A 27,300-nucleotide genomic window follows, 5' to 3' on the forward strand; every position below is an offset into this window, starting at 1 on the left:
AGGGGATGAAAAAATCTGGAAGAGCCGTCGTGGAGAGCGGGAAAGTGAATATGAAGGAGGTGGTGTAGGATGGCCGAGTGGCAGGGAGGACCAGGTGAGGCAGTGTTACAGGGGCTATGGCAAGAAATGGTGGGAACGACGCCAGGCTGAGGCTCGGCATCAGTGAAATGACACGGGGGTGAGGATGAAAGAGAAAGGATGACGTGGAGGGGTCAAGATGGAGAGAAGAGAAGAGAGCGGCAAGGACAGAACAGGTGGCCTGGAGAGAATTCAGGGGTCAAAGGATTGGCAGTCATCCTGTGGGAGGAAAGGCAGAGGGAAGGTCAGTCAATAGATCATGGTTGGCTAAAGGGATGCCAGAATTCCTGAACATATCGTGGAAGTAAATATGGGGAGCCAGGAGTATTCTGAGATTCCAGGCTCCACCAGTGAGGGTTAGGTGACTTGCCTAAGGTCACACATCCAGTGTGCATCAGAGGCAGGATCAATGCAGATCTTCACAATTCTGAGGCCGGCACCCACTCTACTCCTCCTTCCACAGGTAATTTTATATCCCAGATAATTCTGAAACATTCTTTTAACTAAAAATTTCAACTCTCCCCTCCAAACCAACGCTACTCCACACCAACACTCCTCCAATCAATCCTGGAGATGCTTCCTCTGGGTGTATGGATGGACCACCCAGCCCCACCTCTAGCCACTAAACTCTCTTTTCTCATCAAGTCCATTCTGCACCCTTTTGCCCAAGTCCTCCACCTGAAGTGGGGGGGGGGGGGCAGTGCAGCTTTTCTGACCTCAACGCAGCAAACTGGAGGGACCCTCAGCTGCTGATGCCTGATGCATGCCATCTTTTCAGATGCTACCTCTCTCAACAACACCATCTACTCCCCTTCTATTGAGCCAGTCCTGACTAGGCTCTTCTTCATGTTCTCTCAGGTATTTCCATTATCTTTGAGGGTTATCCCTCAGGGGAGTATCTTCCATGATCTCTGTAAAATATAGTTAACCAATGATGAATAGCAGAGCTGCTAACAAATAACCAAGTTATTCAACCTGTCCTTTTTTGAGAAATAAAACAATTCCAGACCTCCTCTCTCTCCACTTCTCCCCTCCTCTCCTATACCCTACCCTACCCCACTCTCTGACACAACCCCAAAGTTCACATATCAAAGACTGTGGTCATCCATAATTTGCAGCAATAAAACGCCATTGGAAGAATGGTGATTTTCAGCAGACAAATGTTGTGCTTCAGGGTGACGAGATTTGTGCAATTCCCCGGAAGGGATCACATTCACTTCTTCATCTTAATGTGTTTCACCTTTCTTACAATGGGTGATTGATTTTGACAAACTATATACCAGCTTTACTCATTTTTATTTTTTGGTGCAATGGTGTGACTACAAAGAAAGTAACAGATCGTTTTTTAAATGCCTGCTATAAAAAAAATCGCAATGCATCAAAATAAAACTTGCTTAAATAACTAAATATATATATATAATAAAAATAAATTTTAAAATAACTAAATAAATTCTTTGATTCCAAATTCATAGTTGCTGATGTTATCAAAGGTCACAAAAGTTTGACTCTCAACAGAGCTGTGGTATATTCTTGACCCTCGAGGCCCAAGTTTCCTCCGTTGTGAAAGTCGATCTCGTCAGATGACCCCTAGAGACACTTCCTGTTCTAAATACTGTGATTATTTCATATGACTATAGGAGTTAAGAATTTTTAAAATTAGTATATATAGAATTATAAATTTTAGCTCTCTTAAAAGGAAGTGACTTTTACTTTTAAGAAACCAAATTAAACTTTAATTTCTTGAATTGCAATTTTGAGAGTCAAACCATGAAGTTTCTTCATTATCAAAATGAGCCACAAAAATTACTGATACATTTTCTCAATTCTTTACATATGTGTCCTCATTCCAGTCCCCTTTAAAACCTCTAGATTTTGAGGACCACATTTCAAAAACTTTTGGGAGTAGAATTTTAACTGTACTGATAAACAGAAATAATAAACGGAGTAACTGAATGGTCAGTAGAGTAGTCCTAAATATTGAGCTATTTCTAATACACATGAGTGTTATCCCAGGCCCCCCAACTAGAAAGGCAGTGGAGGTGGTGGTAAATGAGAAGTGCATTCCCAATCACCTGCTTTAATTCTCCAAACAATTAGAAAGGAAGAAGTTGAAGTTTAGAAAGTGGACTGGACTGCCCCAGGGTCTTCAAGGTCAAGTCCAGTGCTCTCTATAGCCTCTTGCTGACTCTTTGGAAATGAAGCCTTGTCTCGGGATATCCCCAGCACTTCCCGTGGTGTTCTGCTCAGAGGAAGAGTCTCTCACACTCAAGACCCATTTATTTTTTCCCCATGACAGCAACCCAAGAGCCAAGCTGGCTCCAATTTGCCTCCATGGCTGCAGCCCCTCCTTCCCAATGCAGCACCCAGCAGTCCCTCAATCAGGGCTCACTGAATATTCCAGCATCGGATGTCTGGAGCCAGGAGAGGCTGTTGGCACAATTGAATCCAGGTGTCTGCAAGACCCAAGGAGGGTTGATGGCCTAGCAATGATGGGAGACCAGGAGCTGAGCCACTGAGCTACTGAGAAGCTGGAGCCAAGGGGAGGTCAGCTGGGCTACCCCACCAGACTCAGACAAAGTCCTTTGTGCCCCCTTCATCTGAGAGGGAGCACTATTAGTCTTCGGAGGCCAGGGGACCAACCCTAAGAGAAGCCCCTCAGGAACAAGCAGTGGCTTTAGGACAGCACTTCACCTCTGCTTGGCAAACACTGCTATACGTCTCCAGGGTCACCTATCTTAAACAGGAGGGTGCTTTCAGGATTTAATTTGCATTTCTCTCCCCTAATGATTCTGAATAAATACTAAACTGATTCCAAGGATCGCCTGCCTAGAGTCCAGGGTCCTACAGGTGATAACTATAAGGCGTTAGCCAGGAATCTTCAAATTCATGCTACAAATTCCCAATGAGTAATGGATGAGAAGAAGAATAATACAGAATCAATTGGATTATTTCTGGAAAACCTAATCAATGATAGTCACTAGGATCTAAGATAAACAGCATGAAAGTGGGTCTCAAGTCTGTGTGGTCCTCACTGCCCCAAGAGAGCTGGACTCAACAAGGAGAGCCACAGCTCAGAGAGAAGAGGAGGTCCAGACCGGCCCGATGTGGAGGGAAGGAGAACATTCCAGAGAAGGGGCAGGAAGGCTAGTAGCAGTGCAGGACACATCTGGTCCCAGCCCCAGGTCAGTCAGAGCAGATGCCGTACTTAGGGAAGAGAGGGATGCAAACCTAGCTCTTGATGGCCTCCAAGGGCAAGCAGGACTTTTGTCTATGAAGCTGTAAGAGTGATACAGGACACTGAGTCCAAACTCTGAATGTCTACAAAGCATTATTCTCAGAAGAGCCCTGGGAACTGGTCAGCACAGCTAGGCCAGGGCCATTTCATTAAGAAGGACTGATGACTGCCTAGCCCAAGGGCACCAGCTTGGTAAGGATGCAACAATCTTTGTTCCAAGGGCACTACCCCACCAAGAAGATGACACAATGAGGGATCAGAGGACGAAGAAGACTAAGAAGCAGGAGGTGTGACAATGAGCTAGGAAGGGGGGGGGGCAAGTGCCAAGGAATAACTGTTGATGGCTACGTGAAGAGGAAAGAGATCAATAACCAAGACCAACTCAAGAGCCAAACTTTCAGACCCCTGTATATGGAACTTGGGTCCAGATAAAAGAGAATGACCAAATGACCAGCAGGCACTGATCTTCTGAACAATGAAAAGAGCCTCTCAAGAGTGTGTGTGTGTGTGTGGTCCCCTGTCCCAAGTCTCTCCTCTCTCCAATCCTTCCTCCTGAAGGCCAGCTCTGAATAGGTCAGTCCCCCATCTCAGAATTACTAAGGGGTTCCGGGATCAAACACTATTTCATCTTGATCATGTCCTTTTTTTAATTGCTATTTTGGTCTGCATTTTCTAACTATGGAATTTACATGAAATCTTCACTGCCAGGGAGTGGGGCAAGAAGCTCCAGCCCATTTCAGAAAAGCTCCATCAAAGGGAGAGAGGACAAGACAGAGAACATCTCTGGTTGGGGCAGGATTCCTCATCAGTTATTTGAAAGCAGTGCTGGCATCTTCATTTTTTTAAGAGCACCTGGAGGTGTGATTCATAATTTAAATGCCCTTTGGCTTTACCTAAAGGCACTGGTAATTAATACATTTAAAAAGTGAATTTGATTTTAAATATTCTTATTTTTCTAAGCACCAGCAGTTATGTGTTTTACAAAAGCTAACGCAAGGGCATCTTAAGCTTCCACAGACCTCAAAACAATAGTCACAAGACTTCACTGACATTTTCAAGTCTAATACTTCAGTTTCTAACACCACCATGAAGCCCACTCAACTCTCACAGGACGCACCTCCCCCCCGCCCCCCGAGTGAGGCTTTTCTTACCTCCATGGCTTCCTGGGCTATTTCAGGCATGCTAGACTGTGGGACAAGCTGCACGAGGCCTGTGATTAACTCTGCTGTACTCCCCTGATTTTCAGGCCCTTGTTTTCTTGGATTCTGCAAAGAACAGGACAAAGTTTAAATTCTCCTACAAAACACCTGTTAGAACTTCCTTGTGTTCTTCACTGTGTCAAAACCTAACTACAAGTAGCATTCTCTTTTAATTAAGTCAGTAGGCTCCCAAGTATTAATAAAAAATTGTTTTCATGATTTTATGGAGAATGAATAAATTATTTAACAATTATGGTGGAAAGATAAACTTCTAATTTATAAGTTATTAATTTGGAATATATAACTGTAACAGAGTTAAGATTGAAATATATTACAGGATCAAAGAAGGAAAAAATTCACAACTTTAGAAAGTTGTTCAACCTCCAGAACCCTTCCCTCCCCTCCTACACCCATATTTTCACAGAAACCTTTAGGCTCTGAAATTAGCAGCAGTACCGGGGCTAGAAATAAGGTCTCCTACCTTATTCTAACTACTACAATGCTACCTAGTCTAATAAGCAAATCAAAATATTAAAAAAAAACTGAAGCTTTAGCTACTTGAGGAAAAAAATGTTTTTTTTCAGTAACTTCAGATGCTCATTGAGATGCAAAATAATCATAATTCTGCCTATATGGAAGCTAAAACTCCTTTGATATTCTAATTACAAGTCACGCTTCCAAAGTAATTAGTAAGTAGTCCTGCCAAAGATACCAAGAAGACAACAGTGTAAGTCTATTTCTAGTTATCCTAAAATTAACATGGCTTTAAAATGAGAAAATTCAGATCAGTGCTCTCCAAAGCTTAAGAAGCATGTGATGAACCAATGGGAGGGGCAGGAAGATGGGTCTGATGTGGCCCTTGTCCCGCTATGCCACCACAGGCTCCTCTCCAACATGATTGCCCTTAACCATCAGCCCCATAGACCACCCCCCCCCCAAGCTGCTCTTTCCTACAGGGAGAGCACACCAAGGAGCAATGGTGCTGGCAGAATGTTCCAAGGCACCCCCCCCCCTGCCCACCTGCCTCCCTATCTCTCTTGGCTCAGACAGGCAAATGGGTGAGGCTCTTCTCTCTGAGGCAGAGGCTGGGAAGTAAGCTCAGTAGCAGCAGAAATGAATTGGTTGCAAGTCCCTATCTTTCCACCCCAAACTAATTCCTCTTCCAAATGTCACCCAGTTTGAAAATGGTCCCAGCACCTTTCCTGAGCCACGTTTACCACCTGCACTTCTCCTTGGTTACTTCACTTTCCCAGCCTCCACATAAACCTGATCACTGGGAAGGCTTATCTGTCTCCTCTTTTCTTGATTCCAAAGAGCCAAAGGCCCTCACCATCTCTCAGCTAGACCATTACAACAGTCCCTGGGAAAAAAGTGCTCTTCTTCCCTCAGATCGCTCTCCTCTCTCCAATCCAGCTTTCAGGCTGCCCCAGGAATGTTCTCATCACATCACTCTCCTAGTCAATACATTCTAGGGCTCCCTACTGTTTCAAGCATCAAATCTTTATTTTTATTTTATCCTTTTTAACTTTCTATTTTTGCCTGAGGTTTATGAGTAAAATCATCATTCACATAGAGGAACATGCAAATAATAAATCAGCAAACACTGATCTCATGGGAGGACCTGGCTCTTTTCTTCTTTTCAGACAGTATGGAAGATCAAAAGAGCTCAGAGACACTAGCCTCAACTTTTCAGAGGTCCAAGCTGGCCTTCCTCCCAAGTTCTGCAGATTCAGTCCGTAAGTACGGAGACTAAACTCTCTGAAGTCTTTAGAAGGCATCTTCCCCTCTCTCTTTCCTGGACTTCAGGCAGGCAGCAACTTGCAGTTGCTAAAGTCACTTCTCCACTAGATGGTGGCAAAGAGTCTCTTCCAGGTGGCACGTCCCCACCAGCCCCACACAGAGGGGCTGGTCCAATGACAAAGTTAGCTCCATGAGGTTTCCAAAGGGTCCCTGACATCATTGAAGTGCACTGCATGGACATGAGGGGCTTACCACCACCAGGACACCAAGTTTGAAATGAGTGAGACCAGACAGAGAGACAGGCAGACAGGCAGGAAAAGAGACAAATAGACAGATAGACTTTCAGACAGACAGACAGCTAGGCAGGCAGATAGACATGGACAGAAGGACAGACAAAAGCACAGATAGATGATGGACAGAGATAAGCAGACAGATACATAGAAAGATGGGCAGAGAGACAGCTAGAGACTGCCAGCCAGATAGAGAGGCAACCAGACAGACAGACAGACAGGTGGACAGACATGGACAGAAGAACAGATGGATGGATGGACAGGCAGACAGACAAGACAGACAAACAAATAGATGGACGGATTGATACAGACAGATATATATATATATATATATATATATATATATATATATATATATATATATATATAAACAGGCAGAAGAAAAGATAGGCAGACCTAAGGACAGATAGTCAGATGATGGACAGAAACAGGTACACAGACAGACACACAGACAGGCAGGTAGACACAGACAGACAACCAGACATATGATGAACAGAGACACAGCTACATAGATAGACACAGATACATAGACAGCCAGATAGATAGGCAGGCAGGGGTGATGTGCATGGAGATGAGAGTCACACTTCAAGGAAGTAGGAGGGTCATCAAGAGAGACAAGGGGACCAAAACAGAGGCTCCAAGTGTCCATGGTTAGGGGGACATGATACAGATGATGATGCAGCAAAGGAGAGGGGGAGGAGACAAACAGAGGAAACAGCTATCCAGGAGGAAGAGGCCATGGCCACTAGACTGCAGAGAAGTCCCCTGGCTTTGGCAATGGAGAGCTGGCTGGTCATCTCAGAGAGCAATCTGAGGTACAGAAATGAAGTCAAAAGTGAGGTTCCTAAAAGCTGCATCTTTAAGAAGTCTGTCCAAGAGAAGGAAGAAGGACATGGATGAAAGTGTGAGAAGATTGGGGGGGGGGGGTTCCTAGAGGTTTTTAAAAAGTGGGAAAGGGGCAGCTGGGAGGCATTGTGGGTACAGCACAGGTCTTGGAAGGACCAGGGCTCAACGATACTTATGGGTGACCCTAGCTAAATCCCTTATTCTGATGCCTTTTACAAAGGGGAGGGAGGAGAGGCAGGAAGACATGGGCATGTTTGAAGGTAGTCAAGAAAAGTCGAACAGATGGGGAGAAATACTGAGGCAGGCTTCTGGAGAAGCTAAAAGAGAAGAAGGGAAAGGTGCATGTGGAGACCCTCTATTCCCCCAAGACGGCCCTCCCCTAGACCCAGCATACCCCTCATATTCAGAGTCTCCCCACAGGCCCTGAAGCTGAACTATCTAATGGGCTGTTGTCCTCAGTGAGAGTGTGCGCCTTGAAAGGAGAAGGGATTCCATGATATTTCCATTTACAGGCTCAGAACGCATGGAGAAGTGCTTAACAAATGTTTTTTTCATTCATTCTAATTCATTTAAGAGAAGCTGAGAAGAGAGAGCTCAGGGGCGGTTGTTCAATTCTGTCATGGGCACACTGGAAGAGACTTTAAGACAAAGTGAACCAGGGGAACAAACTAGATTCTGAGGGAAATGAGATAAAGAAAGAATATCAATTAAGGAGGAATAAAAGAATTGCCATGCTGCAGGGAGGGCCTGTCTGGAGTCTGAGAAGAGGGATTTATAGCATATCCAATCAACAGATGGGATGACTTCCTCCAACTCATTCAGCAAAAGCAAAGGGGTGTAGAGGAGGGGAGACCGCCAAGCTTGGTGGCTGGCAAGGAATGAGAGAGAGGGCGACGACTGATTACAGGGTCAGAGCCAGGCCAGGGATTTCAGTAAGGGGCAAAGGACAGGTTAAAGGTGAATCGTCCCACTCCATGTGACTGGGGGAGGGGGGCAGGAAGGCTGGGGCTACTGGCTGGTACCCTCTTATTTGAGGTATCTGACTGCAGCTCAAAGCTGCCTCGGGCAGTGCCTGGAGAGCAATGATGAGGAAATAAAGGCCTCCTCACACACACACCCCCCCAAGTCAAACCCCCTTCAATTCTCCCACCTGGTCCCCTCCCCAACCTCTACCTACTCTGGTCATCCTCTACACACAAGTCAGTCCATCTACTGTATCACTTCAATTTGGCTGAATCAAATAAAAACTTCTCTTTGCAGTCTCTAAGGTCCCTTGTCATGGCCTTCCTTCCGGCATCCTAGCTTTCTCGGCCTCTGTTCTCTAGCCTTGCCCTCTCACTCATCTTCTCCTACAATGTGTCTCTGGCCCATGTGGGAAGGCACTACCGTCATAGCCACTTAATAAGATCCAGGCCCTTCTACCCTCTTTGCAGTTGTCTGCACAGTACTCAGGTGGATCCAATGTCTACTGAGAAGCAGACAAAATAAAATGCAAGAGGACTGATGGATATAAATAAGACCAAATGTGCATCACTTGTACAAGTGTGGTATTCAAAAACAAATCAAACTGGCCGACCCCACACCTCAAACATACCTAACCCTGAGCTCACAGAGAACTCGACAAAAGGTGGCATTTGTTGAAAGAGAGGGGCCAAGGGGGCAGCACTGGCCAGTCTGGAGCCCCACTGGGCCAGGGCCTTCTTCCAAAGGACCTCCTGTAGGGTCAGTCCCTTCCCTAATCAGAGGCTCCTGGAGAGCAGCCACCTCATCTCTAAGATCCACACTTTCAGCAAAGACGTTGCTATCTGTAGAACTCCCTCAGGCATGGCAAGAGGACTTCTCCTAAAGGGGGACACTATCCAAGCACAAGTTGTATTGATGGCACCTGACCAAGCAGGCTCTTAGTAAATGTTTGTGGGCTGACTAGAGGAACTTGGACAAGGCCACAGAAGAAGGAGAGGCTGTGACCCAGATCCAAGCCCCAGATCTAGTGTGCCTTTCCCTAAACCCCAGTAAGCACAGGCCCTTATTCCCATTCTTCTTTCTCTTCTGCCAGATTTCAATGATGATGTTTTTATTGCTTTTGACTCTCGAAGAAGACCATGATACCAGGGAGGTGATGCCATAACAAGCACATGAATTGGATTTGAGTGAGGGGGGCTATACTGGGTCACCAGCCTCACTTTCTCCTCCAGATTATCTGGATCTAGTGGTCAGATATGGATCAGGACAAATGGAGATGGCCCTGGAAGTGGGGAAATCAGGGTAAAGTGACTTGTCCAAGGTCACACAGTTAGTGAGTGTCAAGTGTCTGAGACTGGATCCTACTGACTCCAAGGCCAGTGCTCTATCCACTATGCCATCTCCAACTACACACAGAAAGAAACTGAAAGGAAATTGAACCTGTCATGCAAAGAGGAATATCAGGATCAAACCTTCCCCCATTTCCCCCAGCAGCTGGAATGCTCCATGGCTGCTCCCCTCACTCGTCACTCTCAGAATTCTCCATAAACAGGGTACATGGTCCAACAATATCTATTAAGATATGATAAATACCCTTCTAAAGCATACTAGAAATTAAGAAATGAGAGGCGGCTAGGTGGCGTAGTGGATAAAGCACTGGCCTTGGAGTCAGGAGTACCTGGGTTCAAATCCAGTCTCAGACACTTAATAATTACCCAGCTGTGTGGCCTTGGGCAAGCCACTTAACCCCGTTTGCCTTGCAAAAAAAAAAAAATTAAGAAATGAGTATGAGTAGCCGAGAATAAACTTATCCTCTGTAAGTTGCTTTAAAAAAAAAAGTCAATTTACAACTGTAAATAGGAAATGTCAAAATCCTTTCTAGATAACAGTCATCTTTCAGGAACATGATGTTTCTGTCAAGTAACATTAATGGGAATAATTTCAAGCATGAAAAGAAGTTTACTTACACATAGCAACAGCTTTGGATCTGCATGGATTAGTTTCACCATGGATAAGAGGAGGTATTTATAACTTCTTGTTTCCAAGTCCGTAGGTTTTTCTTTAAATTTAAGGCTTGTCATTTTTTCTTTAAATGTAAGACTCTAAGAAAAATATATTATTATCCTGTCAGTATCATTTATTTAGAGGTTATTAACAATTAAACTTTTCAAGAGATTATCTTACACAACATGGAACAATATAATCTTAGGGCTCTTAACACCAGATGACCATAATCTATATGTACAGTTCATTTTAAGTTAAAAAAAAAAAGCAGAAAAACTGATCACACACACACACACACACACACACACAAACACACAATCTATCTACGAGGCTCAATCAGACTGATTATTATAATAAATTAATTTTCCAAAACTATGAAAATCCATTGACGTCTAATAAGATTGGGTAAAGAGACTCTTTAGCAAAGAAAAAAGTAAAATGCATAAAAATGGAAATTGGCATCATCATATACATTAATGTTTAATGCCAAAAGTAGCATCGCCTCCTTTAAAATTTTTTTCTTAAAAATTTCTAGCTACTTTACAGTTTTAAGATAATTTCTCCTTGATGTTGTTGTTTTGTACTTTAATGTTATTCCACTTCCCAAAGTGAGTACTACCTATTTTTCATTAGAAACATAGCAAGGTATCACTGAAAAAAACGCAGAAAGAATTCTAGGGAAGATTATCAGACAGAACATAAATTTATTTTTTTTTACAAGGCAGTGGAGTTAAGTGACTTGTCCAAGGTCACACAGCTGGGTAATTATTAAGGTGTCTGAGGCCGGATTTGAACTTGAGTCCTCCTGATTCCAGGGCCGGTGCTGTATTCACTGCACCACCTAACTGCCCCCAGACCATAAATTTCTAATGCAAAGAAGTATAAGCAGCACTATTTTCCAAAATTCAGAATGCTTCTTGCTTGGGTTTAAAAAAAATAAGAACATTCTTTTATCTAAAATTCAATAATTACAATTTAGAAATGCCATCTTTCTCAGTTCATTTACTTTTTCCTATTACTCAACAAAAACTATAAATATTATAACCAAAAAAATATGCAAATACGTAAATGCAGGTTCTCAAGTTTCTATGTAGCCATACTGACAACACTGGAAATGGTACACCTTACAAAAGTGTGTGTCTATAAGCAAGGTAGTCATTAATACTATGTGCTAAGTATAAGAAGTGTATTTGTATTTATGAATAAGATTACTGATAGTTCTAATGGTATGGGACTAGAAGGGTACCTAATTCCGTGTGTGTGTGTGTGTGTCTGTCTGTCTGTCTCCCTCTTTCTCTCTCACATACACACACACACACACACACACACACACACACACACACACACACACACACGATACAGAGAAGGTATGTCTGCAGGGGAAGAACAGCTAGCAAACATATCAGCGGCACTTGTTACTTCGTCTGTACTCCAAAGTATATCTCTAGTTACAAGGCTTGGCCTGCTCCACCTGCCTTTGAAACTTGCTTAACTATGCCTCAATCTGGAAAGTCTTAGATTTCTTCTCAAGAAGTCAGAATCAGAGCCTTAGACTTGAATTTACCAGGGCAGATGATTAATAGCAGTGTGATAATGAAGTGTACTTTACTTCTCAAGAGTTTCAATTCTTTTAGCAAGGTGAATGGGGATGCTACTATTTATATGGCTTACCTGGGTGTTGTGAGAAATGTTCTTCATAAACTAAGGCACTCTACAAACATGAATTGTAAACTATTTTTATTATCATTAATATTAATACATAAAAGATATGGAAAAACCTCTCAGATTAACATGAAACAAATTTTTTCACAAAGTTGCTGAAGAACATATACTAAAAAGGACAATTAATAAACTTACTTGCTGTTTATTAATTATTAATTATTAATTAATTATTAATTTCCCTTTTCTACTATAGTCATCAGCCAAGAAGAGAATAAAATAAGACTGACAAGTAAATTAATGAATTCTTTTTTGTTTCTACTTCAAAAAAAAATGGAACCTGAATTCTTTTTTTTTTATACTCACAGCATTATGAAAACTATGCCTGAGCACTGGGCTGCCTGGTATGACACGTGAGGTTGCTAAAACTCAAATGTAGTTCATCAACCATAAATGGTCTGTAATTGGGAACAACAGACTACCTAAGATAAACAATTATTATACTGGTCCAAGTATAAGACTCATTTTCTCCTCTATGTCTCTCTAAGGAACAAATGCAACAAGTTCATTAGTGTTATCTTCCTATGAATATCTATTTTTCCTCCCAAAGGGGCGAGAAGTGAAGGGACAGGCATGAAAAGGTGGATGCAGAGGGTGGGAAGGTAATATATTCAGAGCAAAAGAGAAATTTCTTTTAAGTGAAAATGAAATAATTAATGAATTGACCAACTGTCCTTTCTGTTCCAAGCTTAAATGGATATTTACGTATGCTTTGGCTAATAATTGTTAATATACATAGTAAGAAATAATTAGTAACTCATAAATTGATTGTTTTGGCTTCTCCTAGAAAGAAAAAATAATTTAACTTAATATTACAACCTTTAATTATAAGGACAATAGATAAAAATGCTAACCAACCAGAGGTCCCACCTCTGAAATATAAGATGAGGAATTTGTCCAAGTATATATGGGTGTGTATGTACTTATGTAAGAAGAAATATAAACACACTATATGATATTTAAAACCACTGCTTACAATCAAATGGATTCCTAATTGGTTGGATGTAGTTATTAGTTGATTGGGCAGGAGGAATTCAGTGAAGCATCTTAAAAGATCTGTGCATGATTCTATAACATTTAACATTTTAATAAATAACATAAAGGCCAAGATGATATGCTCATTAAATCTGCAATCACACAAAGCTCAGAGGGATAGCTAACAGAGTGGATAGCAAGAGTCAGGAAACAAGAGATTTTGACAGGTTTAACTACTGAGTTGAATATATGATGAAATTCAGTCAAAATAAATGGAAAGTCTTAGGTAGGGGTGGCTAGGTGGCGCAGTGGATAAAGCACCAGCCCTGGAATCAGGAGTACCTGGGTTCAAATTCGGTCTCAGACACTTAATGATTACCTAGTTGTGTAGCCTTGGGCAAACCACTTAACCCCATTTGCCTTGCAAAATCCTAAAAAAAAAAAGTCTTAGGTAGCAAGACTGCTATCCTGGAAAAAAACGGGGCTTTTTGTAGACAGCAAGCTTAATATTAAGAGTCAGAAATGTGAGCTGGTGGCCACAAAGGTGGCTGCATTAAGAGAGCATAGCTTCCAAGCCCAGGAAAGTGGCAGGTCCATTGAGTTTGATCCTGTCAGATGTCATCTAGAGCTTCATGCTGAGTTCTGAGCCCACATTTTAAAGAAGAATGGAGAGGAAGACTATTAAGACAGTGAAGGGCCTAGAGAACATGATACTTGGGATCAACTCAAAGAACTGCAGATGTTCAGACTGCAGAAGAGAAGATTCAGAGGAACCTGAGAGCTGAACTTGAGAACTGAAGGGCTGCCACATGAGAGGCTTCAGACTAACTGTTCTGCCCTGAACGGCTAAACCAGGAACAATGGGTAGAAGCTAAAACTGTCAAAATTGATGGGGAAATTATAAATCTCAAAAATTGAAATGCAAAAATAATATCTATAAAACAAGAGCAAAGTATCTAGGAAAAAGATTTAGGGCATCTGGTTGGCTACAACATCCAATTGAGGAACCAAGACTGAGGCTAGAATTAAATGCTAACATTACCTCCTCTTTGGTATCAGTAATGGAAAAGTGTGTCTGATGATGTTTGTCCTTCATTCCCAAAGAAAATCATAATATCTGAGGAGATGATGCCCTGACAAGCATGTGAACTGGGTCTGAGTGAGGTGGCAGTGCTATGTCACCAGGCTCACTTTCTCCTCCAGAGTCATCTGGGTCCAGTGGTCAGATAGGAATCAGGATGACTGGAGGTGGTCCTGGATGTGAGGCAGTCAGGGTGAGGAGATCTGCCTAAAGTCACACAGTTAGTGAGTGGATTCCAACTTCCATCCTCCTGACTCCAAGGCTACTGCTCTATCCACTGCACCATCTAGACACCCTGGTATAGGCACATTGTTTACCACAGGCACTCAAAGGGCACTGATAAAATACAAGGTGTCCTGGTTAGTTAAGGACCAAGAAACCATATCCTAGGAAGATGTCACTTGACAATGGTTCAAGAAATTGGGCAGCGCCCTTAACTTAAAGAGAACAGTTAGGAGTCTCCAAATCTCAGAAAGGCTCTCCCAGGGAAGAGTGAGCCAACTTATTCTGTGCAAGTCCAGAGGATAGACTGATGCCAAAGATGGAGACGTGACTTGAAAGCAGGTTCTGGCTCAATATCATTAAAAACTTCCAGACACTTAGGAATTCTATGTACATGGAAGCTCCCATTCCTTGGAAATATCCAAGCACAGGTTTATGAGGAGCTTGTAAAGATTTTCTAGAAAGAATTCTCACTTTCACTTGGGAGATGTATGATTACATTCAACCTGGACAAGAAATGTTCTGTGATGGCCTAAGCAGCTCTTTTAAGGACCTGGACTACATCTTCTTCCTGATGGGAAAATTAGCCCAAATGTGATCTTCCACCTGCAAACATTCACACTCCAACACACACACACACACACACACACACACACACACAGAGTTTTATAAGATAACTTCAAGACATTACAAAAATTTTCAAAAACTTAACCATTCAAATCAGTCTTTGTATCCTACATGTCCTTGACCCCAGGAGGGATATCCTGCTCCAGCCAGCCCCGCTGTACTTACAAACTATGGCTGGAATCAGTAGGTCTTCCTAGCAGTACATATCTTAAGAACATGAGGAAATTCTAAATCTATAAAAGATATGGTCAATGCTGCCCTGACTTGTATGGTGATTCAGGCTAGAATTGTTGAAAAGAACTGAACAGTTAAAAAAACCCATCATAATCCAATTGCTAATTTGAATAGCAGACCTCCCCCTAACTAAAGGAGCAAACTTTATAATAGGAAATCAAGGTATTAGAATGGAAAAAACTTTCCCTGAGAAGCTTACTAGCTCCAAGGAAATGTCACTTTCTAGGAAAACTTTAAAACTTAAAAAAGAAAAGAAAAACACAAAGCCGTAGTTAGCTCTAGACACTTACCTGTCATGTTGTAACTGGAGGGAAATTTCTTTCTCAACTTTTAAAACTTTTGCCACTTAAAAAACGAACTACAAACTATTTCAGTGTTAAAGTCTATAGAATAAATTAAATCTCTAGTTTAGATTTTTTAGTACATTTAAAAATCTATAATAATGAAAAAATCATGGTGTTACTCTCTTTGCTAGCATTTTAATTCCAAACTATAATTGTTAGCACAAACTTTTTTCTATCTGAACATGCAGAGTGTAGATTTCAGGAAGCCCTGACAAACACTGACAATTGGATAAACGTGAGCTTTGATTATGTAAAATCGCCAGTTGTGGGTTTTTTTGGTTATGAGAATTCTGGAAAACAAAGCATGGCAAGGAGGAAGCAGTTCAATCACTACAGCAAACACTAGGTGAGGACATGCTCTATTTTCCACATGAAATGGTATGGCGGGAGCACTTGCTCCACACAGAACCGTCAAGAAGACGGGGGTTTTTCTGTGGTAGTCACAGTGGGTCATACTTACAGCCACAGAAGCCCACTGCCACGCAAAACAGTGACTGGCTGGCATCTGATCATGTGAGCGACAGCAGCCAATCAGAACAGAAAATAAGAAGCAAAAAAAACAAAGCACCACCAATCAATTGTCGAGAGTTGCTGTGGACAAACACCCTTCCTAGACATACATACTAAGAAAGTGTGAAACACAATCCTACAACTGTCTATTCAGGTTGGTCCAACAAAATACATTAAGTTCCTTTTAAAAAGGAAAGCTAAGGGCATGTCTATATTTTGGTTTTACCCATATATAAGACACCATCTAAAATCCTAAGCTTTAACATAGTCTAACCTCATCTCCAACAATACCCATCAATTAATAATTCTCAAAGAGTCCTAAGCTACCAAATTTGCCAAATATCTTAATAAAAAAAAAGTTATCCTTTACTTCTGTCATGTGCAGAGAAACATCTGCATCCAATGGGCAAAATCTGCATAATGGGATATTAATTATAACCTATAACTTCCCTTTCTAATCCTCAAAATAAAATAAAATTTAAGGCCACCTTGCAATTAGTCAGAAGGTCTAGTCAAGCATCCAGATGGCCAATAGACCTCTATAAAGACAACCTAAGATCCTTAATTCTAAACCCTTCAAAGTAACAGGAAACAAACCCTACTGACATAACAGTGCTTTCATCAATGTGCGTCCAAGTCAATTGGTGTTGTTTTCAGGACTCAAGTTGATGAATAAAAACAGCAGGAATGGAATGAAGACACTGACAAACCACTGGAGCGTTTGGATCGGGGGGGGGGGGGTCAGGGGCGGGAAAAAACACGCTCCACCTCTGGTTTCATCTTACCGACGCCATTCGTATGGCGGCATGAGCCCCACAGCCCTGCACAGCCTTGTGGAGGGTTTCCCCAAACATGTTTCGGAGTTCCACAGAATGGCAATAAACAGCATCAATCTTGGGCCACCAATCCAGGGCAGACTAGAAAAAAAGCCAGACCATAAGGAAGAAAAAGTATCAGTATAAAAATAATATAACATTTGATGTAATGAGTAATTTATTCTGGCTCTAAAGTCAGATACAGGCTAAAATAGAAGTCAAAAATTGTCTTAGATCATGCAAAAAAACACACCGTAATTTCAACAGTCTTAAAAAAAGCCCTTCAATCATTAATTAATAGACATTTTGCATTGTGCTCAAGAGCGAGAGACAAATAGAATAATTTGTTCAAAAATAAAAAACAACCAAAACCAGCAAGATAATGTGCTCATCCCCATGTGTGAGATTTGTATGTTCTGAAAACCAGCTAATCTGAAAAGCAAACAGCCTTTTTTTAATAGGGCTCATTCTGAAGGTGATCCAATTACAGAGGAGAAAAGCTTGATGATTGGATATTAAAGATTAAGTTCTTGCTCTAATTAAAGCTATTTAATGAAAACTTTAAAAAAGTCATGATAAATTAAGATAAATTACGGTGGTTTGATACTTTTACAGTTACATGGGGAGCAGCTAGGTGTAGTTTCCCCAAATAAAACAAAGATATTTACAACAATGTTAGTAAATGAAATAAAATTATTAGTAAATTCATGAGTTTAAATGTATAAGCAAAAATGGACAAGAAACATGAAAGACTAACAATCACCATAAACAAACACATAGATTAGTTGAAACAAAATATTTTGTTAAATGGAAATTCAAAACTAAATACAATTCTATTCTACTTAATCATTCCATTTGAATTTTAAAATGTTTTAAAAGTTCCCATTTCACTTAAAAGGTTATATTTTAATTTTACGTCAAAACAAATGTGAGTGTTGCATTAGTAGTAATGAAAAACTAATTATGAAACTACATTAATCCAAAGCTCATATAAGCATGGAAGAAGTAAACAGAATAAATCCAACTTAAATAGAAATATTCCATGGTGTTGCTATCAATTTATTGCAAAGCAATGACAAATTTTCAAAGTGTTGCTATAGGAGATTGTTAGCAGTCTAATAGTGAATGAAGGACAATGGGCTCCAGATTCACACTTCTATTTCCTAGGCAAAATTAACTGCCCAGTCTTCTATCTTAATATTCGATACTTTTCAATTATCTGACTCACTAGATATGAGGGGCAAGAAATTACGCAATTGAGTTACTCTATTTTAAATTATTGTTGATTCTGGATAAAAATATGCATCTACAAAGATAAAAGTACCAAGCTTTAGCTTTTTAAAAATCTACACAATTTACCATTCTTACCTAGCTTGGATCTTGTACCCTACCCAGGTAGTAAATAGCATCTAAGGTTAATTTTGCACCACGCAACTATGAGAGGGAAAAACACATTTTTGGGCAACATGGCTGTGGCCGATTTCCTGCCACTAATCAATTTCAAGTACCTTTGACTATAACCTGGCTCACTCCCAACAGAGCATCGAGTGGACACTTGGCAGTTTGAAAAGATAACTTCTTTCCTCACATGTGGATAAGCTTGGCATTGCACTGAGATAAAGTAACAGACAAACTCCTGTTTGTTTTTCCTTTCTCTAAAGCAGATTGTATTAAATAACTCAAAGTCCAAAAGTCACACAAGGTTATCGATCACATAATGCCAGTGATCCAAAACTACTACGCTCTTCATACTGCTAAGGGATGTGGATTCTGAATAATAAAACCCTTTATGAATCTCTAAGTCTGGGTGCTTTACTATGCAAAAACCAAGCATGCTCCATGGATAGCTAATTAACAATTTAAGATTTCTGGTCATGTATCTGGTAATGTGTCCTTTGAAACCCAGTCTTAACTGTACATATTGTGAATACCAGACCCCACTCATGAAGTCAAAGTCCTATGGAGACAACATTGGACTGTAGCTATGAGAAAACCATGTTTTCTCCAGCACTGGAATCCCTACGGGAGTCCCCCACTGAGACTGAGTCCAATCCCCAACCCTGCTCTTCCTGCAGACTACAATGGGGTACGGCAGGGTGCCCAATCCGACAACAGTCTCTGCTAACTACTCTGTACCCTGCTTCAGGCAAGTCACTGGGCCTCTGAAGTGGGGTGGGCCTCCAAGGTCTTTTCCTCCAAGATCAACCTTAGCCTCCTAATTTGTCAAGAATGAGGCCCTCGCGCCTGTCCCTCCCCTCCCTTCTCCTCTGTTCAGTCTCAAGCTGTGCCTCCGATCTCCTTCTCTCTTGCCTTCCCTGGGTCCTCAGTCTAACAAACAAGCATGATCATGTAGCCATTATGCTCTCCCCCATCCCACTCAGTCTTTGACGATGAATCCTTTTTTTCTTCTTCAAACCTGTCTATGCTAAATATTGCAGATTCCTTCCTTCCTACTCAACCTGTTTTTTCTCCCCAAAATCTGACTAAATTTCTCTAAGTTAATCAGTGACCCATTCAGGGGCAGCTGGGTGGCACAGTGGATGGAGTCAGGAGGACGGGAGTTCGAATCCGACGTCAGACACTTCCCGCTTCCTGTGTGACTTTGGGCAAGTCACATAAACCTAAGTGCCTTGCATCCAGGACCATCTGGCCTCTGGACCCAGATGGTTCTGGAAGTCAAAGTGAGGCTAGTGCCTTAGCACACAGTCCCCCTCACTCAAATTCAATTCACATGCTTGTCATGGCATCACCTCATTATTAGTGACCCATTTAGGGCTTCTCATCACCCTTACTCCTCTAGATGGCACTTACTCCTGCTGACCACATACCCAACCCCTACCCTGACCCCAACCAAACAATCAGAGTTGGAAAGAAACTGAATAACTCCCCTAGTTCAAAGTTCTCTTTTTACAGGTGAGGAAAATGAGTCTCAGACAGATTCAAGTTCCTTCAACAATTTGATCAGATAGGTAATAAGGAACAAGAACAGGATTGGAACCCAAGGTCTTCTAGTGCCAAATCCAAAGCCCATTCCTCTCCACTTGAATACAACTACTAAACAAACATCTCTTGAATTTGTTCAAAGGATATTTAAAATAAGATAAGACCATAAAAATAAACAATGTTTATAAAATACAAGAACTAGTGACTTAAAATATGGTGGTGCTACCTGTATTTTTAATCAAATGGAGCCTAGTCTGGAATCAAAGTCTTAGGAAACAATGTCTTTAGATACACCTAATTTTCCACTTACCTCCTGAAAGAGAAGGCAGAATTTACATGGGTGGAAGAATTTATAACACAATGCTATAGACTGTGTGTGTGTGTGTGTGTGTGTGTATGGTGTGTACACACACTCCTCTTTGGTTTCAGAGGCTTCACATATACTGGTTCTCCTCCCACCTCTCTCTGTAACCTTTCTTTTTTGGGTTTGTTTTTTTTTTTGTATCATCATTGATGATTGTTTGTCCTCTTCCAGACCCTTGACTATATTTATCTGCCAAGGTTCCACCCTTCCATTCTATTTTTTTCCATACTGTCTCCCTAGAAATCATATCTCTAACTCTGACCACTCTCATAAACTCCCAATCTGAATCTCAAACTGTCTCCGGGATATTTTTAAGAGAACCCCAACTCCCAATGTCCCAAGTCAAACTTATCCTTGTTCCTCCTATACCTGCTCTTTCTGCTATCACTAATTCTTTCAGTGGTTCCTAACATTCATCTAGCCTCCCATTCTGTAATTTTTTCTTAAAGCTCTCCCTCTTTGTTCCCCTCTTGTGTCTGAAAAATTTCCAAGGCCTAGGACTTCCACTTGCCCACTCCCCCTTCCATCCATTTCCTCTCTCTCCTCTCACTACCACTACCCTAATATAGGTCAGTACCATTTATATTCCAAGAGCCTAGCTGATCTTTCCACCTATAAACCCCCTTCCACATCCTTGGCATGGCACTACCAAATATAGCCTGAAGGCCTGGCATTCCTGACCAAGGCACAGTGCATCTTCCTATCTTTCTAATTTGCAATCATAACACTATGCTTCATCCCAAGTGGACGACCAGCCACCTTGTAAGCATGCCCTTTACTTCCATTCTGTTTGTTCCTGTTTAGGTCTCCAGACCAGAGGCATCCCAGATTAAGAAACTAAAAGAACTAATGGATATGATTATTAAGACACTGTTAGAAATCTTTCACAAAAGATCACTGATTGATATACAGGATCACAAAGGGCATCTAGTCAAGCCCTTATCCTGATGGGAGGCTAGGTGAGCAGCCTACATTGCTAAGATAGGAAACTAAGGTCAGAGTTGGATCCAGATTTTGAAAGAGGTTAGAAAATTGGAAAAGTATTGTAGGACTGACAATGGGTAAAAAGTATTGTCCTAGATTTCAAAAACAAGGGAAGAGAATGGCTTTGTAATAATGTCCAGACCAGTGAGTAAGCTTGAATTCAGTTCCTGTCAAAATTTTAGAACAAACTATTAAAGAAATAGTTAATGAATGTGTAGGAAAGGAAGTGATGATTCAAGAAAAACAGGTCACACCAGACTATTGTTATTTTCTTTTTGAACAGAATTATTCAAATGGCAAATCAGGATGCCATAAGTCAAAGGTTTTAGCAAAACACTTGACAAGTCACTTGATGAAAATTTTTGTGGAAATACAGAGATAGGGGCTAGATGATAGTACAGTTAGATAAACTTTGGAATGACTGTCTTGCTGGAGCCAAATACTTATCATTAATAGTTCCATGCTAACTTGGAAAAAAGGCCTCTGGTAGAATTCTTCAGGGATAAATCCTCAAACTTGTGTCATTTAACATTTGGTCAACGAAGGGCAGCTAGGTGATGCAGGGGATAGAGCACCAGCCCTGGAGCAGGAGTTTAAATCCAGCATCAGATACTTAATAATTACCTAACTGTGTGACCTTGGGCAACTCATTTAACCCCACTGCCTTAAATAAATAAAATTATAAAAAAAAAATTAGTCAATGAAGAAAGACAAGTTCCAAATGACAAAAAAAGATCTGAAAAAGGTTCTGATAGGGTAGAACATTGGGGCCTATGTAAGAAGATAAGGAATAGAGATCAAGTCAAGTCTTGTGTTAGGGTTAAAAAAATCATCTTCACAAACAAGAAAAGGGGTTTTAATGAACAGCAAGCTCCCTCCCATTCAGCAACATTCTAGAGTTGTACAGAAGCTAACACCATTAGTAGTAGCAGCAGCAAGAGAGGCCAAGTTTCCAGAAGAAGAAAAGGGGAAATCCCATAGCACTCGGACCCAGTCAGAAGATGTCTGGAGACTACACTTTGGGAAGGATACCAATAAGGTAAGTTGACAGTACAACAGAGAGGGCAACTGAGAGGGCAAAGTTGAGGATGAGTGGCCTGGAAAAGAGAAGACTGGGAAGGACCTGGAGGGCCGTCATGTGGAGGAAGGCACAGTGCAAAAAGGCTTCTAACATCAGAGTTCTTCTGAAACAGAGTAAGCTCTTTTTACCGGAGCTCTTCCCCCAAAAGGGAGAGAGGGGACACCCTGTGGGACCACCCAAATATCAGGAAAGGGCTGCCTGAAATCCAAGCCTCTAGTGAACAATAAGCACCTACTGTAGTCATTAAGGTTCTTGTGAAGACTGAAATTCTGCAACTGGATGACCATGATGGGGTGAAATCACTTCTGTATTAAATTAATAAAGTGAGAGGCAGCTGAGCATAATGCACAGAGAGCTGGCCTTAAAACAAGAATGGCCTAACCTTCCACCAGTGGAGGAACCTTCATTTTCACTGTAGTCCCTGCAACTCTCCAAGATGGAGAAGAGCTACTGGTCTGCATCGATAAAGAATGTCCTCAAAGGGGAAGCTCCCTCCACAAATGAAGTCACAGATATGGACTAAAAAAAAATTTTGGAGCTCTTTTCTTGAACTTCTATGAAAGTAAAAGCTATTTCTTATCAAACTATGGAGCTCCTTTTTGGTTCCGAATAAAACACTCCACACACAATAAATTTAAATGTTAGTTTCTTTGGACAAATTGGTCAATTTTTTTAAAATACAATTTTTCCATCAATGCATTTAAGGTTAAAATAAAACAAAGCAACACAGTAATATATAACCAGGTAAACAGTATTTTGTAATTTCCTTTTTCAAAATACTTAAAATTTCTTTATAGAAACCTTATCAAACAATTGGGAATGCTATACAATATGAAGAAATATGTTGAGTTTCTTTGGGCATAGGAAAAAAACCTGATATCTTGTCTGATCTTGCTATCTTTTATACTTTATGTTTCTTCCTTAAGGATATGATTTCTCTCTCATCACATTCAATTTGGATCAATGTATACCATGGAAACAATGTAAAGACTGGCAAATTGCCTTCTGCGGCGGGGGGAAAGTAAGATTGGGGGAAAAATTGTAAAACTCAAAATAAAAAAGAAATAATGGGGGAATAATTTACAATGACATGAGATCAAAAGCATTCCGGAGAATACCTTTCTTTTGGAGTTTTGTTTTGTTTTTTAAATTGAAGGCAATCAGGGTTAAGTGACCTGTCCAGGGTCACATAGCTAGTAAGTGTCTGAGACCAGATTTGAAGTCAGGTCCTCCTAACTTCACTGCCAGTTGCTCTGTTCATTGTGCCAACTAGTTGCCCCTGTGGAATACTTTTAAAGCGATGGTTCCATGTTTCAAAAAAGTATTGAAATTCATCATCTCAGTTAAACACCCTCACCTGAAAAATTACATTATCATTTAGTCCCTATAAACTTTTGTTATAAACAAAAAACTGATTCATAATTACTAGTTTTAGCATCTTCAGGAGATGATTAATTTCTATTTCATAAAGGTGAATATTGGTATTTAGTTAACTTTCCTAACTTTTCAAATATACTGGCTTCCTCAACTGATTTTCAAGGGAGGCTGTGAAGAAGAATTAAGTGATCTGGCATCTGTTTACAAGTCATCTCTAATATATGCCAGATAAAAATGGCCATTTATTTCAAAGTTCTGCCCTGGCAGTCATTTAACAACCTCATTTGTTATACTTTTTAAAAAACGAATACTCATTTTGGAATGGCTCTACAGAGTATCACAGAAGTGTTCAAAAAAAAGGAGAAAAACTGCAATATTGCCAGAGCACTCCCTGCAATTTCCCCATCTCCTGTTTCTCAAAGAAAGGACTAAAGAGTTTCTGTCTTTGATGGAGGATTCTCTGCAAACACATTAAGATGCTTTAGCCCAGAGGGACATGAAGAAGGCAGGGCACTCACCAAGGAGGCATGGGACACAAAGGCTGGCGTTTTTTCCCTGATCAATCTCTGAGTGTTTACATCTGAACACACTGGATTCCCCAGGAGACAATCTCATTTCTGTCTCAGGATCCCTGGGGCCTCCCGGTGCCCTCACTTGTAGCAGACATGGAACAAATACTTGCTGAGTTAAACTAAGTTTTCTGAATTCAAAGTTGTATCAGAATTTCCAAGAAATCCCTATTGTTTGGATACTCTGCAGAATTTCTGTTCTTTAATGAGCTGGGACTTTACTGTTGTGGTCACATTTAATTAATATTTCCAAAGCGAGGGCGCTAAATAAGCCACAGAGTCCATATTTATTTTTAAAATCAAAGTCCTAGCTTTCACTGTCAGAAAGTCCTACAGATTTGCTCTCTAGTAGTCTGAGAGGCTAGGGAGGAGATCATGACCAGAAAAGCTCACCATGTAAACCCTAAATGAAGAAGCCCCATTACTTGGGAACTTTCTTTATAGACTTCCTAAGTTTCATGGCCCTGTGTTCCAATCTATTTTTAATTGAAAAATGTTCCTAATCTCAAAGCATTTTCTTAAATCTTTATATTCTTTTTGTTGCTGTTGTTTTGCAGGGCAGTGGAGTTAAGTAACTTGCCCAAGGTCACCCAGCTAGGTAAGTATTAAGTGTCCGAGGCCGAATTTGAACCCGGGTCCTCCTGCCTCCAGGGCTGGGCTCTAGCCACCACCTCACCCAGCAGCCCTTACACTCTTCCTAAAGAGGACAAACCTGGCTCGCATTTGCTCATAGACAGACCATGTCTCCCAGCATGCAACACTGTTTACAGTGGAGAAGGATGCGCAGTCACTGTCACCATGTACACTGAGGCATGCAGGCAGCACCACTCCAGCATGCTCGAAACCCAAAAAAAGGATCCGCTCAGCCACTTACAGCGGTGCCAAGTCCATGCTTGAAAGTGCTCTATGTAGTCAATTGTAGACAAAAATATTTCACAATTAAAGGATCTAACTTTTAAAAGCTTAAAGAAAATTCCTAAGATTTTATTTTAAAGATAAAATACAAATTTTAAGTAAAAGATTGAAAGTATCAACTGTAATTGATAAATATTTTCATGATTAAAAGGACAAAAGGATGAAATAAAATATCTTTTTTTAAATTTCTAGATTGCAAATTTAAGATAACCCAAGATTCAAGCATGCCACAAAACATAATGTGACTACGTTACTCCTTAAGTTGTGTGATTCATCTTTCAGAGCTAATAGTGCTAGAATGCCTTGGCCAGTCTGATTAACAAAAATATTATTTGGTAACAAAGAGAATCTTCTCAATATTTTGGGGGAAACAAGGCCTAATAGCAGACTTCCCTACCACACACCCAATAGAATGCTGTCTTACAAAAAGAAAGGTAAATTCTTGGTTGCAGAGAACCCACTTGGGCTAATCTTATCACCAAACTCCCTTAACCAAGTTTTTTTTTACTTAGAAAAAAATTTTCAATAAAAATGCAAGTGGGAGAATTTTTCAATTTCCAGCACCAACATACTTTACAATTCACTAAATTTAAAACAGGACAGATTGACCTCTGAGATTAGTCTCGCTGAGCACACAATCTGGCCTTCAAGTCCATTTCTGCATGAAGTCTGTTTTACAGACAAGCTGAAAATAGGCAAGCACTACCTCTTGAGGGCCCTCAGGAAAACTAGGAAGAGCCCTAGACAGGAACAACCAAGCAGAGAACTCATCCCCGCAGAAGTTAGTTGAACTTTCAGAGAAGACCTCCTCCTCCAACCTAGTTCTTCATAGCCTCAGGGATCGGCTCAAAAGCACTTGGGCTAGCAATTCTACCTGGGGACATCACCTGGGCACAATCATAGGGTTGATGTGTGGGATTGTTCTGAATGGCTCTTCAAAGGTTTTAAAATGTGGGTGGCTGCTTCAGGACATTCTTCTACAAATGGCAAAGACAATACAGCCCACTGGTCAGTGATTGAGAAGAGCCATGTTAGAGCCCAGAAGTTCTGATTTTAATAGGTGGTAGCCATTTACAAAATAACTGATGGGAGGTCAGCCATGGGTCTCAGTGCACTGACAAAAAAAAAATCAGAACTAAATTAAGACTCAAACACATCTGGAGAGGAATTTGGGAAATCACACTTTATATTCTCAGCAGCAATGTTCCCTGAAGCTTTTTGCCTACATTACATATTTAAGTCCAGTCTGTCGAAAGAATCCCAGGTCTTTCTTTAGCAGGGAGACAAGATACTAGAGAATTTCCACCTTCACAGAATGTATAAACTAAGAGTTTCATGTGGGAAAACCCACAAAAGAAGGATGACCCTCTCCTAGAGTTTATGCTCCCAAACCTTCCTACCTTGTGGATATATTTTTTAAAAATCTGTCTTTTAAAAGATAGATTTAAAAGAAAGATCACTCTGAGATAATGAATCAATACCTTTTAGACTTACATTGGTGATAATTCGATGGAGAGAGTTTACCAGCACATAATGAAATGTGGATGGGGAGTTCTGGGCCAGACAGATCTATAGAAAAAAAAATTTCATGTTTTACTTCAACAAGAACAATATTTAATAAAATAATTGACACAAAATAGAAATAAAAAGGCAACTCAAATGTTAAATAATAAATTTGGCTTGATATCCTGAATTCAACACATGGAAATACCACTGAACTAAAGAAGCCGGTGCATGAATGCAATACAAAGTGACTGTGCTATAAGAAATGACCGATGGGAATGAAGACAGAGAAGCATGGGAAGATCTGATCATGAACTGAAGCACTGGGGAGGAAGCAGAGGCTACACAATGACAACAGCAGTGTAAACAGGAAAAACCACCATTTATTTTTTAAGTTTAAGTCGAAGCAAAATTATCAAAACAAGCATGTTGTGAAAGGAGAGATGAGAACACAACCTCCCACCCCTCTGCAGAGTGGGTGGCCCCAAGTAGTGCACCCATCACATATTTTCAGACTTTGCCTTTGTATTAATCAGTAATGCTGACTTTTTCCTCTTCTTTTTTTCTGTCTTAAAAAAAAACAAAACACAACTATTTGTTATATGGGACAGGTCTGTAGGAGGGGGAGGAGGGGAAACTATGGTGACATAAAAAACAAAATATTTCAATAGTTTATTTTAAA

General features: G+C 40.7%; 1 protein-coding gene across 17 annotated transcripts in view; it reads right to left on the reverse strand.

Annotated features, from left to right (window-relative positions):
• Positions 1–27,300, reverse strand: part of NF1 (neurofibromin 1) — a 251,200-nt gene that overhangs the window by 147,254 nt on the left and 76,646 nt on the right. For 11 of the 17 annotated variants that reach the window (XM_074188998.1, XM_074188996.1, XM_074188995.1 and 8 more), the window contains 5 exons: positions 26,610–26,684; positions 16,853–16,984; positions 16,018–16,062; positions 10,319–10,453; positions 4,465–4,578 (listed from right to left, as the gene is read on the reverse strand). In XM_074188998.1, the coding sequence (XP_074045099.1) occupies positions 4,465–4,578; positions 10,319–10,453; positions 16,018–16,062; positions 16,853–16,984; positions 26,610–26,684 (501 nt within the window). Of the gene's footprint in view, positions 1–4,464; positions 4,579–10,318; positions 10,454–16,017; positions 16,063–16,852; positions 16,985–26,596; positions 26,685–27,300 lie in introns of those variants that run through there. The other 6 variants (XM_074189002.1, XM_074189001.1, XM_074189003.1 and 3 more) reach the window with 2 other exon arrangements.

This window comes from Macrotis lagotis, chromosome 5 (genome assembly GCF_037893015.1).
Source record: "Macrotis lagotis isolate mMagLag1 chromosome 5, bilby.v1.9.chrom.fasta, whole genome shotgun sequence".
NCBI lineage: Eukaryota > Metazoa > Chordata > Mammalia > Peramelemorphia > Peramelidae > Macrotis > Macrotis lagotis.